Source organism: Ranitomeya imitator, chromosome 7 (genome assembly GCF_032444005.1).
Source record: "Ranitomeya imitator isolate aRanImi1 chromosome 7, aRanImi1.pri, whole genome shotgun sequence".
NCBI lineage: Eukaryota > Metazoa > Chordata > Amphibia > Anura > Dendrobatidae > Ranitomeya > Ranitomeya imitator.
In genome coordinates this window covers 43,582,503-43,598,425 of record NC_091288.1, presented here as the reverse complement: position 1 = coordinate 43,598,425, position 15,923 = coordinate 43,582,503, and the positions used below count along the sequence as shown (strand labels likewise).

The 15,923-nt window shown below is 45.7% G+C and overlaps 1 protein-coding gene across 3 annotated transcripts in view; it reads right to left on the bottom strand.

Annotated features, from left to right (window-relative positions):
* Positions 1–15,923, bottom strand: part of PDK1 (pyruvate dehydrogenase kinase 1) — a 45,612-nt gene that overhangs the window by 23,132 nt on the left and 6,557 nt on the right. For 2 of the 3 annotated variants that reach the window (XM_069733152.1, XM_069733155.1), the window contains exons 2-3: positions 10,559–10,700; positions 7,195–7,266 (exon numbers count right to left, since the gene is read on the bottom strand). In XM_069733152.1, the coding sequence (XP_069589253.1) occupies positions 7,195–7,266; positions 10,559–10,700 (214 nt within the window). Of the gene's footprint in view, positions 1–7,194; positions 7,267–10,558; positions 10,701–13,141; positions 13,270–15,923 lie in introns of those variants that run through there. The other variant, XM_069733153.1, reaches the window with a different exon arrangement.

Below are 15,923 nucleotides of genomic sequence, written 5' to 3'. Positions count from 1 at the left end.
TCTGGGTAATATCACAACGCATCGCCGGGAACGGAAGATGGTGGCAGGCGCGAGCGGCTCGGCGGACTACACAGGGTGAGTATAGCAGGTTTTGTTTTTGTTTTTTTAACATTACATTTTTTTTTTTTACTATTGATGCCGCATAGGCAGCATCAATAGTAAAAAGTTGGGGACACACAGGGTTAATAGCAGCGGTTACGGAGTACATTACCCGCGGTATAACGCGGTCCTTTTACCGCCGGCATTAACCCTGTGTGAGCGGTGACTGGAGGGGAGTATGTGGGCGCCGGGCACTGACTGCGGGGAGTAAGGAGCGGCCATTTTCTTCCGGACTGTGTCCGTCGCTGATTGGTCATGACTGTTTTGCCGCGACCAATCAGCGACTTGGATTTCCATGACAGACAGAGGCCGCGACCAATGAATATCCGTGACAAAAAGAAGGACAGACAGAAAGACGGAAGTGACCCAAAAAAATGGCGCCGGAAGGCGCGGACTGCCGGGAGCAGGGGGACACCGTGCACATATTTGTGCCCTGATTATGCTGTGGCACTTCATGCCACAGCAATTTGTTACTTACTCTATTCCTTTCCGCCCCGCCCATTTTCTTCGTCCTCCTGCTGCCGGAATCGGCGCCTGCGCACTGCAGTGTGTCTTCAAGAAAATGGCGCCGGAAAGCGCAGACTGCGCAGGCGCCGATTCCGCCAGCAGGAGGACCAAGAAAATGGCGGCGGAAAGGAATCAGGTGGCGCAAGTAACAAATTGCTGTGGCATGAGGCTGTGGCACTTCATGCCACAGCTATTTGTTACTTACGCCACCTGATACAGGGCATATATTATGGAGCAGCGTATGGGGCATATGGATGGGAGCAGCAAATTAAAGAACGGTGGCGCAGGATGGGAGCAGCACATGACAGAACGAGGGTGCAGGATGGCAGCAGCACATGACAGAACGGGGGCGCAGGATGGGAGCAGCACATGACAGAACGGGGGTGCAGGATGGCATCAGCACATGACAGAACGGGGGCGCAGGATGGCAGCAGCACATGACAGAACGGTGGCGCAGGATGGCAGCAGCACATGACAGAACGGGGGTGCAGGATGGCAGCAGCACATGACAGAACGGGGGCGCAGGATGGGAGCAGCACATGACAGAACGGGGGCGCAGGATGGGAACAGCACATGACAGAACGGGGGCGCAGGATGGGAACAGCACATGACAGAACGGTGGCGCAGGATGGAGCAGCACATGACAGAACGGTGGCGCAGGATGGAGCAGCACATGACAGAATGGGGGCGCAGGATGGAGCAGCACATACCAGGATGGAGACCATATACCAATATAAATGCTCGCCACCCGGGCGTAGAACGGGTTCAATAGCTAGTGTATATATATATATATATATATATATATATATATATATATATATATATATATATATATATATATATATATATATATATATATATATATATATATACATACATATACATACATATACACACACTAGATGGTGGCCCGATTCTAACGGGTATTCTAGAATATGCATGTCCACATAGTAGATTGCCCAGGCACGTAGTATATTGCACAGCGACGGAGTGTACAGCACAGAGCCACGTAGTATAGAGACTTTATGTTTTTTTTTTTTTGTTTTGTTTTTTATACTCACCTTCCGAAGGCCCGTTGAAGTCCTGCTATACTTACCATCCGCCGGCTTTCCGCTCCTCGCGGTGCTCCCGGAACCGCTCCATTGCAAGCTGCAGCTTCCGGTCCCAGGGCTGGTATGAGCAGGACCTGTGATGACGTCACACCAGCCCTGGGACCGGAAGCTGCTGCTTGCAATGGAGCGGTCCCGGGAGCACCGCGAGGATCGCGAAAGGTGGCGGAGGGTGAGTATAGCAGGGTTTTTTTTATTTTTTTTATTATTTTTAACATGACATATTTTTACTATTGATGCTGCCTAGGCAGCATCAATAGTAAATAGTTGGGGACACACAGGGTTAATAGCAACGGTAACGGAGTGCGTTACACCGCGGGCCGTTACCGCTGCCATTAACCCTGTGTGAGCGGTGAGTGGAGGGGGATTATGGAGCGGGCGCCGGGCAGTGAGTGCAGGGGAGCAGGGGAGGGACTAATCGGACTGTGCCCGTCGCTGATTGGTCGCGGCAGCCATGACAGGCAGCTGCCGAGACCAATCAGCGAATGAATAACCGTGACAGAAGGACAGACAGACGGAAGTGACCCTTAGACAATTATGTATATATATATATATATATATATATATATATATATATATATATATATATATATATATATATATAATTTATTTTATTTGTACATTGGGACATTATTGCGGACGTTTTAGTCCAAACTTGAAGTTGCAAGACAGAGAGAAGGGTGACAGCAAGTCCCCAAGTCTGACTTGTCAGGTACAGGCAGCACACATCTCAGCAGAGATCAGATCATCACTGTTGCCCCGCCAGTGATTGGCTGCAGTGGTATCATACCTAACCTCTTTAGCTCCTTCAGACCAGGCCATTTTATTTTATGTTTTGTTTTTTTATTTTTATGTTTCACTTCCCTTCCAATTTTCCATAGACATAGCTGTCTGAGGGTTTTTTCTTTTGTTATTTTTTTTGCAGAACAAGATGTACTTTTGAATGACACTATTTATTTTGCCATACAACATACTTAAAAAATAAATAAATAAAAATATGAAGGCAAACAGTGGGAAAAAAAATCCTGCAATTCTGCCCTTGTTTTTGCCTGTCATTTTTATGGCCTTCTTTGTGTGGTAAAAAATACTTAGCAGTATAATTTTTCAGATCAGCATGATTACAGTTATGCCAAACATATACAGTACAGACCAAAAGTTTGGACACACCTTCTCATTTAAAGATTTTTCTGTATTTTCATGACTATGATATTGTACATTCACACTGAAGGCATCAAAACTATGAATTAACACATGTGGAATTATATACTTAACAAAAAAGTGTGAAACAACTGGAATTATGTCTTATATTCTAGGTTCTTCAAAGTAGCCACCTTTTGCTTTGATGACTGCTTTGCACACTCTTGGCATTCTCGTGATGAGCTCCAAGAGGTAGTCACCGGGAATGGTTTTCCAACAATCTTGAAGGAGTTCCCAGAGATGCTTAGCACTTGTTGGCCCTTTTGCCTTCACTCTGCGGTCCAGCTCACCCCAAACCATCTTGATTGGGTTCAGGTCTGGTGACTGTGGAGGCCAGTTCATCTGGTGTAGCACCCCATCACTCTCCTTCTTGGTCAAATAGCTCTTACACAGCCTGGAGGTTTGTTTGGGGTCATTGTCCTGTTGAAAAATAAATGACGGTCCAACTAAAAGCAAACCGGATGGAATCGCATGCAGCTGCAAGATGCTGTGGTAGCCATGCTGGTTCAGTATGCCTTCAATTTTGAATAAATCCCCAACAGTGTCACCAGCAAAGCGCCCCCACACCTCCTCCTCCATGCCTCACGGTGGGAACCAGGCATGTAGAGTCCATCCGTTCACCTTTTCTGCGTCGCACAAAGACACGGTGGTTGGAACCAAAGATCTCAAATTTGGACTCATCAGACCAAAGCACAGATTCCCACTGGTCTAATGTCCATTCCTTGTGTTCTTTAGCTCAAACAAGTCTCTTCTGCTTGTTGCCTGTCCTTAGCAGTGGTTTCCTAGCAGCTATTTTACCATGAAGGCCTGCTGCACAAAGTCTCCTCTTAACAGTTGTTGTAGAGATGCGTCTGCTGCTAGAACTCTGTGTGGCATTGACCTGGTCTCTAATCTGAGCTGCTGTTAACCTGCAATTTCTGAGGCTGGTGACTCGGATAAACTTATCCTCAGAAGCAGAGGTGACTATTGGTCTTCCTTTCCTGGGGCGGTCCTCATGTGAGCCAGTTTCTTTTTAGTGCTTGATGGGTTTTGCAACTGCACTTGGGGACACTTTCAACGTTTTCCCAATTTTTTGGACTGATTGACCTTCATTTCTTAAAGTAATGATGGCCACTCGTTTTTCTTTACTTAGAATTTGTATTATGGCAAGGAAAAAGCAGCTAACAGTCTATGGACTAGAACTACACCACCAAGCACTCCCAGGTTAGAGGAGATAACTTTAGCTACATTGCGGATTAAAAGATTGGTGATCAGGGAACTCCCGGAGGATACTTTTCCCTCTGCATTAACACCGATTGGCTCAATACCTTATTTGATAGACTCAGATTTTCAAGATCCGTATAGGTTGTGGTCTACCCTACCAAGAGAAACGTTAAGCAGCTTTTTTGGTAATAGAATATTACAAGGAGGGGTTTGGCCATCAGGTGCAACAGCTCGCCCTACAAATTTTCTCCAAAGCCAACACATTCGGCGTACACTCCTACAATTTAAACAAAAATTTCCGACTAAATCTAATTGGTCCTGGCTGGATATTATGACTAAACTCCCACCCCCGCGACAAAACTTTTTATGCCGTATTCACATCTTATTTCTCCGAACACAGGTTTTAAACCCGCGTTTATCTATTACTGGGAAATAGAGCTTAAAGGGAACCTGTCACCCCGTTTTTTGAGATTGAGCTATAAATACTGATAAATAGGGCCTGCGCTGTGTGTTACTATAGTGTATGTAGTGTACCCCGATTCCCCACCTATGCTGAGAAATAACTTACCAAAGTCGCCGTTTTCGCCTGTCAATCAGGCTGGTCAGGTCGGGAGGGCGTGTTCACAGCGCTGGTTCTTCCTCAGCTTTACGTTGGTGGCGTAGTGGCGTAGTGGTGAACAAGCAGCGCGCGATCTGCGCTGTCATCCCTTTTGTCGGTGGGGGCGGCCATCTTCCTGGGGCCGCGCGTGCGCAGATCGAGTGCTCTGCTGCACGGGGCTTCAGGAAAATGGCCGCGGGATGCCGCGCGTGCGCATTAGAGATCGCGGCGGCCATTTTCCCAAAGCCGAGTTTGCATCTCGGCTTTGGGAAAATGGCCGCCGCGATCTCTAATGCGCACGCGCGGCATCCCGCGGCCATTTTCCTGAAGCCCCGTGCAGCAGAGCACTCGATCTGCGCATGCGCGGCCCCAGGAAGATGGCCGCCCCCACCGACGAAAGGGATGACAGCGCAGATCGCGCGCTGCTTGTTCACCACTACGCCACCAACGTAAAGCTGAGGAAGAACCAGCGATGTCACCACGCCCTCCCGACCTGACCAGCCTGATTGACAGGCGAAAACGGCGACTTTGGTAAGTTATTTCTCAGCATAGGTGGGGAATCGGGGTACACTACATACACTATAGTAACACACAGCGCAGGCCCTATTTAACAGTATTTATAGCTCAATCTCAAAAAACGGGGTGACAGGTTCCCTTTAACGTTACATTCACGGAAGACCAAATATTTAGAATATTGTTTAATGCCCGGGGATTTTCCAGATGTGTACTCCTACATTAAAATTCCTATAAAATACTAACCAGGTGGCATCTGACTCCAGCAAGGCTCCATCATATGGGTCTTACCGATGATACTTGTTGGAGATGCCTTAACCCTGGAGGCCATCATTCACATATATTCTGGGACTGTCCTAAACTAAGAAATTTTGGGGATGGGGTGGAGTCAGTTCTCAAAAAATTACAACTGATAAAAACGAACCTCAAGGTCACGGAGGTTCTCCTTTCATGCCCGTCAAAAGATTTCTTACCAAAAAAACATGGTCTCCTCCCATTGACGTTAAGTGCTGCGAAACATCTAATAGCGACACATTGGAAGGATGTAGCTCCCCCCACAATGGAGGAATGGCACGTTAAGGTAACTCATATCTCCCGTCTGGAGGAGTTATCTAGTTGGGAGATCTTTAATCATAGTTCTTATGTGTCGACCTGGACCCCTTGGGTTAAATACCTTGAAGGTAATACTCTTTGAGAGGAATTTAGTGCTGCTTGAAGCCTCCCCTTACTTGAAAGCATCTATACTAACATATCTGGTCTTATTGCTTTGCCCTGAACAGCCCAACTATGTTTCTTTTCTTTTTTTTTCCCCTCTAAGTAGACCCATTAAATGCTTGTGTAGATGTTGTTGATACTGTTTATTATTGTGTATCCCCTTTTTCTTTTCGTTACTTTCCTTCCCCCCCAACCACTATTTCCCTTCTCTCTCCCCTCGCTTTCCGTTTTAAACGAACCCCTAAGCAATGCTTTATAAGATGCATCTATGAAACAATGTTGTGTTTAACTGTTATGTTTAAACTTGAAAATAAAGAATTTACAAAAAAAAACAAATTGTAACAGTCTATTCAGTAGGACTATCAGCTGTGTATCCACCAGACTTCTGCACAACACAACTGATGGTCCCAACCCCATTTATAAGGCAAGAAATCCCACTTATTAAACCTGACAGGGCACACCTGTGAAGTGAAAACCATTCCCGGTGACTACCTCTTGAAGCTCATCAAGAGAATGTCAAGAGTGTGCAAAGCAGTCATCAAAGCAAAAGGTGGCTACTTTAAAGAACCTAGAATAGAAGACATATTTTCAGTTGTTTAACAAAAAAGTGTGAAGTATATAATTCCACATGTGTTAATTCATAGTTTTGATGCCTTCAGTGTGAATGTACAATTTTCATAGTCATGAAAATACAGAAAAATCTTTAAATGAGAAGGTGTGTCCAAACTTTTGGTCTGTACTGTATATCAGAAAAGCATGAAACAATTAAACAGCTTGTCTCACAATATCCACTGCTGCGAAAATGTAGTATTACATGGTTACCATTCAGATGAATAGCTGCCTATGTAATCTACTAATGCAGGCTCATAGAGCGGGTCCCTGATTGGGAACTACTCAGATGACCAAGAGGTGTTACCCATCAATGTGATCCTGCCTCTGATGATAAGGAGGCTGCTGAAAAGTCTTCTGTACAGAACAGGAAGTAGGAGTCTAAAATAGCTCCACGATCCAGTGTGAAAATTACAAGATTTCTTTATAGTTTGTTTTTTAATCCTCCTCATGCTGTACGAGCCCTTGTGGTCGGACCCTCATTGTGCAAAGTCCTGGACTCTCTATACTGGATGCTTTTAACCCGGATTAGCGCTAGAGCCCTTAACGAGTGGTGCTGCTTTTGGAGGAAACAAATTAGAAAATAAATAAATAATAATTTTACAAAAATAAATAAATAAATAAATAAAACCACGGCATACTTACTGCCTGACTGTGTCCGGATCGTCCGTATTTCTGTCTTTAAAATCAACTATCTCCTGGAAGCTCTGAACATACCTGCAAAACAAAGATGTCTGCTAAAGAATCGTCTCTATAGATGCAGAGTGCTAGCTTAAATATTCTGAAGAAACTGAATTTGTGACAGCGTAAAGCATTTAGATTTTAGAATTTCTATTACCCACAAGGTGAAATTTGTGATCCTAAATATCACCAACCTCTCACCTGACCATTTAGGGAGCCCTGAATGTCATCTAAGGACACGTGATCCTGGACATAGTCTTCAGTAAAAAGATAAAGAATGGAAGAAGAGCCCGGACACGGGAAAGCGGAGATGACCCATTTCAGTTAACTTCTATAATTACATGTGAATTTATGAAGACTTACCGGTAATTCTAGTTTTACTAACACAAATGACAATTTTGGGTTGCAGGTTGTATAAGTAAGATGGGAGCAGATTTCCTATAGGACAAATTAATTAGACTCAGTTTGCACGCTGGTCAGGGAATATTTTGCACCCTTGAAAATTTTTGAGCAGTAATGCAACATCAGTCACATAAACTAGATCGGTGACAGGATAAATGGACAATATAATGTCCAGGCAAGCTGTAGGAAAAGGCTCCCTGCCCCACCAAAACGTGCTTGTCACCACCCTGTTGTCGGGTGTCCCGGGACCAGGGGCTCCTTCCCTGTCCCTAATGCTAGGGGCGCCCAGCACACCCTGTTCCTGGATTACTTCTGAAGGTGAAGACGCCAGGGCCACATACCTTGCCTTAGCTTTTAATCCGCCCTCAGTCTGTACCATTTCCCCACCCAGGGAAGAGGGGAGTAGAAGTGTACCATGATACACCAACCAGAACAACAAGGTAGTACAAACAGGGGTAACGGAAAATACCAAACATACAAATATACTCTCACAAACAACAGAGGTAAACACCGAGGAGTGGAGGATGGGATAACAGCAAAGTAGGAGAAGGAGGGGAATTAGCACGCAACCAAAACCTAGCAACAGTTGCAGATAAATCCAAACGCCTTCTCAAAACAACAACAACAAACCACCATCTCCTAACCATGCTGCATGAAGCCATCTCTGGCAATGAGTGCTTGCCAGGGCCCAGATAATTTAGGAGAAGGGAGTAGCTAACAGTGAACAGCTGAGAGCCTTAATGCAGGAAAACTTCCAAGAGCTCTCAACTGAGCAGATTAACCCTCAAACTGCTAAAATAAACCTGCATTATTTAATATGAAGGTGAAGTGCTTCTAATCAGTGCAGGAGTAGGAGAAATTAGACGCTGCGGTCTTCTGGCTCCTCTCTGTCGTGGTAAACCCATGGCAATGCCAGTACGGGAATGGCTCGCTGCCTCACCAAAACCTGCCTGTAACGGAATGGCTCGCTGTCTCACCAAAACCTGCCTGTAAGGGAATGGCTCGCTGCCTCACCAAAACCTGCCTGTAAGGGAATGGCTCGCTGCCTCACCAAAACCTGCCTGTAAGGGAATGGCTCGCTGCCTTACCAAAACCTGCCTGTAAGGCTACTTTCACACTAGCGTTTTTTTTTAAAAAAAACGTCGCAATGCGTCGTTTAGGGGAAAAAACGCATCCTGCAAAGTTGTTTGCAGGATGCGTTTTTGCCCCATAGAGTAACATTATCGACGCATTGCGACGTATTGACACACGTCGCAACCGTCGTGCGGTTGCGCCGTGTTGTGGCAGACCGCCGGAAGCAAAAAGCGTTGAATGTAACGTTTTTTACTGCCGACGGACCGCTTTTTCCGACCGCGCATGCGCTTCCGGAACTCCGCCCCCACCTCCCCGCACCTCACAATGGGGCAGCGGATGCGCCGGAGAAATGCATCCGCTGCACCCGTTGTGCGGCGCATCAAACGCTAGCGTCAGAATCTCGGCCCGACGCAATGCGACGGGCCGAATCCGACGCTAGTGTGAAAGTAGCCTAAGGGAATGGCTCGCTGCCTCACCAAAACCTGTCTGTACGGGAAAGATGACCACGTACACTATAAAAATTCTGAAATAGAGAAATATAAAATTATGTCTTTTCACAGGCATTTCATGACCCTTCAGAGAAAGTAATTAAAAAATATTCAAAACCATAAACCACAAATGAAATGTACCCAAGTGATTGCTTGCGGCCTTTGAAGCCTGAAACAATTAAAAGAAGTTAAAAGAGCTGGAACATGTGCGCAGCAAGTCATTTTGACATCACCGAGTATACGTTCATTCTTTTTAAATTTTATTGAGCGCTTTATCAGGCAGGTTCAAGGCAAAACAAACATGAAAAAGACGTTGTATGTACATATCCTAAAGAGCTTTTTCCTGAAGGGCTTCTTGCATCCTTTGGATGTGACAGTGCCTCATTTGGAGTAGATTCCATCAGAATCCACTTCAAAGAAGGGTTTTCCAAATCCACTTCAGAAAGAAAAAAAATACTGCTGTAAGCAACAAAGTAGATTTATCGTACAATTGAAAAGGAAGAGTTTTCCCAAACGGGTCTTAGAGCAGAAAGGCTCCTAAAAAGCTCTTTGTAGATATAGCCTCAGGTGGCACCGCACGTATAAGATGATTGGCCGATTTTGCCCACATCAGACAGTTTGGCAGACTTAACACTACCACTAGATCACACACAGAGGATTCCTCCTCCACCACCCTAATCCGACAGGAGCTACAGACAAAAAAAGTCAAATCATCTGTTCACACTGATGTCATGAGTTTCAGATTTTGTAATAGATCCCACGAAATAGTGTCCATGTACAAAACCATAAACCCAGAGAGTGAGGCTATGTTCACACTTTGCGGATTTTGCTGCGTATCCGCAGCGGATTTGACCGCTGCGGATCCGCAGCAGTTTCCCATGAGTTTACAGTACAATGTAAACCTATGGGAAACAAAAAACGCTGTGCATATGCTGCGGAAAAAAACGCGCGGAAACGCAGCGGATTACATTCCGCAGCATGTCACTTCTTTACTGCGGATTTTCACCTGCTCCAATAGGAAAATGCAGATGAAAATTCGCATAAGAAACCGCAGTAAAAACCGTGATAAATCTGCAGTAAAAACTGCGACGGGTTTTCACTGCGGATTTTGGAATTCCGCTGCGGAAAATTCCGCAGTGGAATCCGCAAAGTGTGAACATAGCCTAAAGAGCAGGGCCCCAGGGATTATTCTGTAACTCCAAAAGGCCACGTAGCCAATTTACAATATTTACCGGCCACGGATATTTTTCCTCCACTGCCAGATTATCAGTAAATCCAGATTAGCAGGTAAAAGTATAAAAGGTCTTCACATTTATAGAGCGTACGGGGGAAGACTTGCCGTCAGACCGTAGAGATCGTCTTACCAGCTCTGCACCAGTTTGATAGAAGGCATCTTCAGGAGGTTGTCAGGAAGCAAACTAATTTCTTTCATTATATTTGCCAACCGTACGGGCAGCTCTTGCCGGAGAAATATGAAGGACGTCTTTTCACAGGCATTCACCGACCCTGCAGAGAAAGTCAGTAACAAAATATTCAATATATAAACCAGAAATCAAATGTATCCAAGTCTTTGCTTCAGTGCATTCAGCTTCTACCAACGTGGAAGACATAAGAGCGGTGAATCAGGGGAACCACTATGTCCTCTCTGCACGTTATAGAGGGGAAGTTTAACACTTGGGTCCCCGCTCTACCAGCCATCATGGAGAGCAAAGCAGAAAGTTTTCCTTGGTATGGAGGACTCAACGAGATGATATATTGAATTGATTGGGCTCCTACTATTTACACTGAATGTTACAAGTAGAAGCCTCTGGATCCCTGTGATCAGGTCCTTTACGAGTGTCCTTCTGAACAACACCGTCCTGTTGGTACAAACCCCTTTAAAAGTCAATCATGTGCCACTTATAAGAGGTATATTTGGCCACATTATACTAAATATATCGCAGTGCCAAGTGATAACTAACGCAACCATCACATGACCATCTCAAAAAATCCAGACCTGCCGCATCCACGGTGACCCTCCAGTATCCAGCACAATAAATTGGAAATCTTAATGATGCGTGGGCCAAGTTGGTGTGTAACCTAATCTCTCACAGGTTCATGTTTAATGTTCTCTAGTAGTCCAGAGCTGAAGACACAATTCTTTTGGGTATTGGAAACAGTCAGTAGGCTGGGAGTCCTACATCATTACTGTACAATGTCTGGAGTAAAGAGGACGCTTCCCAGAAAGCAAAATCACCAGACAAAGCTTTGAAAGTTGGGAGATTTCAGCTCTGAAGCTTTAAAATTGTGAATGAAAGGGCTTCTGCGTCAAAATTTGAGAGATGTGACCTGATGTGGCGTCTGTCAACTGCAAAATCTCGTAGACGGCTGGCAAGCATCATGCACATGCCCAGTAGGTCTCAATAGTGATACTTTCTGCCGGTACCTGAGAGGTGACAGACCACCACACTTCTCAACCCCAAAATGACAGGTGCCGAATAGAGTCTTTAAAAACGAAAAAAACAAAAAACAAAACACAAGTAGAGCCATGTATTTGCAGATTTCTCCACTTATTTAGTAACAAGATGATGCGTTCTATAGGACCTAAATGCTCATTGTCACTTTATACTAATATTGTGCCCAGCCCCCAATAGAAGAGCGCGGGCACACAGACACTGCTGGCTTCTTACCCTTGAGGCATAAGATGAAGGTGACATTGCCGGCTATTTATAAGCCCAGGACTGAGCCTGCTCTATTCTGACCACAGCGGCCATTCACTCACAGAATAATAGGTGATCACATGGCAGCTCATTATGTTACTGCAGCAATGAACCAGCACAACAGGACGGTCGGGGTGAAGGGCCAGACTGCAGGTCAACGGTAACAGAGGCAGGAATATAGGAAGGAGCTGCCGAAATAGTGACTGGGACCGCCATATACAGCATTCTATCATGTCCCCCACATTGCTACCTACACGCTCTCATTCCTCAGTTGTATGAATAGAGATGTTCTCCCCTATGAACAAAATTATGGTTTTTCTTAAAGGGAACCTGTCAGCAGGATGGTGCTCAGTAACCTACAGACAGTGTCAGGTCGGCGCCGTTACACCGATTACACAGATACCTGGTGATGAAATCATTCTTGTGATTGTTGTTTGATCTTTTCAGTTATGAGTTAATGATCTGCTCGTGCTCCGGGGCGGAGCTGTGTGGGGGTCTTCATGTGGTGCTCTGATTAGGTATTCATAATGCAGACAGGTCACTGCTCCCTCACTGACCTGCCTCCTAGTTTGCATACTTCATATATTATGGTTTGAAAAAGAAAAAAAAATTACATTCATTATGCAGGCGCCGGCGGCGTCCCCTGTGCTGCAGAATGATTGCATCTAGAATATCCATGTTTTTAATTTTATTTAGTGATATAAATTGCTTGAGGGGAAAAAAAAAAAAACCTTCCTCAAAATGGCGCCAGTAGCATAATTCGGAATGCGACAGATGCTAGTGCGCGTGCAGCAGGTCCCATCTTGGTGGAGACAATTTTTTTTTCCATCTACCAACATGGCACAGGAGGTGGCGCCTGCACAGTAGCATCTATCGCATTCCAAATTAGGCTACTGCGCTGGTGCAGCTGGCGCCATTTTGAGGCAGAATTTTTTTTTTCCCCCCTCAAGGAATTTATATCACTAAATAAAATAAAAACATGGATATTCTAGATGCAATCATTCTGCAGCACAGGAGACGACGCCGGCACCTGCATAATGAATGTAATTTTTTTTTTTTTTTTTTTTTCAAACTATAACATAAGCAGTATGTAAACTAAGGGGGCAGGTCAGTGATCGATCAGTGACCAGTCAGCAGTCTGCATTATGAATATCTAATCAGATCACCACATGAAGACCCCCACAGCTCCGCCTCGGAGCACGAACATATCATTAACTGAAAATCAAGATGAAATACCGGATTACGTACCGGTAATGCTCTTTTATAGAGCCCACGACAGCACCCACTAGAGAGAGGGGATCCGCCCCTAGGAACAGGAAACCTACAGAGAGATAAAAGGGGCGGCCCCCCCCTCGCTCCTCAGTTGTTTTACAGAGAATAGGAGGAACCGCCGCCAAGTTTTAGTTAACAGGTTCAGGTATATACATATATACACATATTTACAACCTCATATTATATCTTTCTAATATTTACACCTCACCAAACAAGCACCATGTGCAACTATATACAGAAAAGGGAGGGATGTGAACGGGTGCTGTCGTGGGCTCTATAAAAGAGCATTACCGGTACGTAATCCGGTATTTTCTATTCGCCACGACAGCACCCACTAGAGAGAATTGCAGAGACTATAGACTGGGTGGGTTTACTGAGTCAAGGACCGATACACCAAAAGTTAGATCAGAAGCAGAGGATAGATCTAATCTATAATGCTTATAGAAGGTATTTGGTGAAGACCAAGTTGCAGCCTTACATATAAGGTCTATTGGCACATTCGCCCTTTCTGCCCAGGAAGTCGACAAGGCTCTTGTAGAGTGTGCTCCTACATGCATTGGAGGATCTTTCCCTCCAGCTTTATACGCCAGGATTATGGCCTCTCTGATCCAGCGAGATAATGTGTTCTTTGTGACTCCGGCACCCTTGGTTTTACCCTGGAAAGACACAAAGAGAGCCCTACTCTTCCTCCAGTCCCTAGTTCTCTCTAAATAGGCTAGGACAGACCTTTTTACATCTAGGGTGTGAAGTCTTTCTTCTTCTGGAGTTGAGTGGTTCTCATAAAAGGTGGGTAACAAGATCTCCTGGGATCTATGAAAGGTAGAAGCCACCTTAGGGAGATAACAAGGATCTGTTTTTAAAAGTACCGTATATACTCGAGTATAAGCCGAGATTTTCAGCCCAAATTTTTGGGCTGAAAGTGCCCCTCTCGGCTTATACTCGAGTCAATGTGGGTGGCAGGGTCGGCGGGTGAGGGCGCTGAGGTATACTTACCTAGTCCCAGCGATCCTCGCGCTGTCCCTGCCGTCCCACGGTCTTCTGTGCTGCAGCTTCTTCCCCTCTTCAGCGGTCACGTGGGACCGCTCATTAGAGATATGAATAAGCGGCTCCACCTCCCATAGGGGCGGAGCCGCCTATTCATTTCTCTAATCAGCGGTGCCGGTGACCGCTGACAGGAAGAGCTGCGGCACCGAAGACCAGGCAGAGGGACAGCGCGAGGATCGCCAGGACTAGGTAAGTATAGCATATTCACCTGTCCTCGTTCCAGCCGCCGGGCGCCGCTCCATCTTCCCGGCCGGCGCCTCCATCTTCCCGGCGTCTGCGCTCTGACTGTTCAGGCAGAGGGCGCGATGACGCATACAGTGTGCGCGGCGCCCTCTGCCTGATCAGTCAGAGCAGAGACGCCGGGAAGATGGAGGCGCCGGAACGAGACGCCGGGAGCTGCAATCAAGGGAGGTGAGTATGTGGTTTTTTTTTTTATTGCAGCAGCGGCGGCAGAGATTTCTATGGGGCACAATGAACGGTGCAGAGCACCGTATATGGCACAGCAATGGGGCACAATGAACGGTGCAAAGCACCGTATATGGCACAGCAATGGGGCACAATGAACGGTGCAGAGCACCGTATATGGGCACAGCAATGGGGCACAATGAACGGTGCAGAGCACCGTATATGGCACAGCAATGGGGCACAATGAACGGTGCAGAGCACCGTATATGGGCACAGATATGGGGCACAATGAACGGTGCAGAGCACCGTATATGGCACAGCAATGGGGCACAATGAACGGAGCAGAGCACCGTATATGGGCACAGATATGGGGCACAATGAATGGTGCAGAGCACTGTATATGGCACAGCAATGGGGCACAATGAACGGTGCAGAGCACCGTATATGGCACAGCAATGGGGCACAATGAACGGTGCAGAGCACTGTATATGGCACAGCAATGGGGCACAATGAACGGTGCAGAGCACCGTATATGGCACAGCTATGGGGCACAATGAACGGTGCAGAGCACTATATGGGGCACAGCTATGGGGAAATAATGAACGGTGTAGAGCACTATATGGCACAGCTATGGGGAAATAATGATCTATTTTTATTTTTGAAATTCACCGGTAAATGCTGCATTTCCACCCTAGGCTTATACTCGAGTCAATAAGTTTTCCCAGTTTTTTGTGGCAAAATTAGGGGGGGTCGGCTTATACTCGGGTCGGCTTATACTCGAGTATATACGGTATCCTATCTGATGTTACCGTTAAAAAGGGAGGATCTATAGATAATGCATGTAGATCGCTCACTCTTCTGGCAGAGACTAATGCCACTAGCAAAACAGTCTTCAAAGAAATGTTCTTTAGTGAGGCTGTATGGAGAGGCTCAAAAGGTGGTTGTGTTAATGCATTCAAAACTATCGAAAGATCCCACTGAGGAACCCGAGGAATGTTAATTGGTTTTGATCTTTCACAAGCGGATATAAACCGGGATATCCATTTATTTCCTGCAATGTCATGATTAAAAAGAGCTCCTAATGCTGAAACCTGCACCTTCAGAGTGCTCACGGAGAGCCCTAATTCCAGCCCTTTTTGTAGAAATTCTAACATTTGAAATATAGGAATCTCAGAGGAAAATGGTGTAGTATGAAATTGAAGGAATTTCCTCCAAATTCTAACATAAATCCTGGTAGTTGAAGGTTTTCTGCTCTTCATAAGAGTATCGATTAACCCATTAGAAAACCCCCTGAGATTTAGTAACCGCC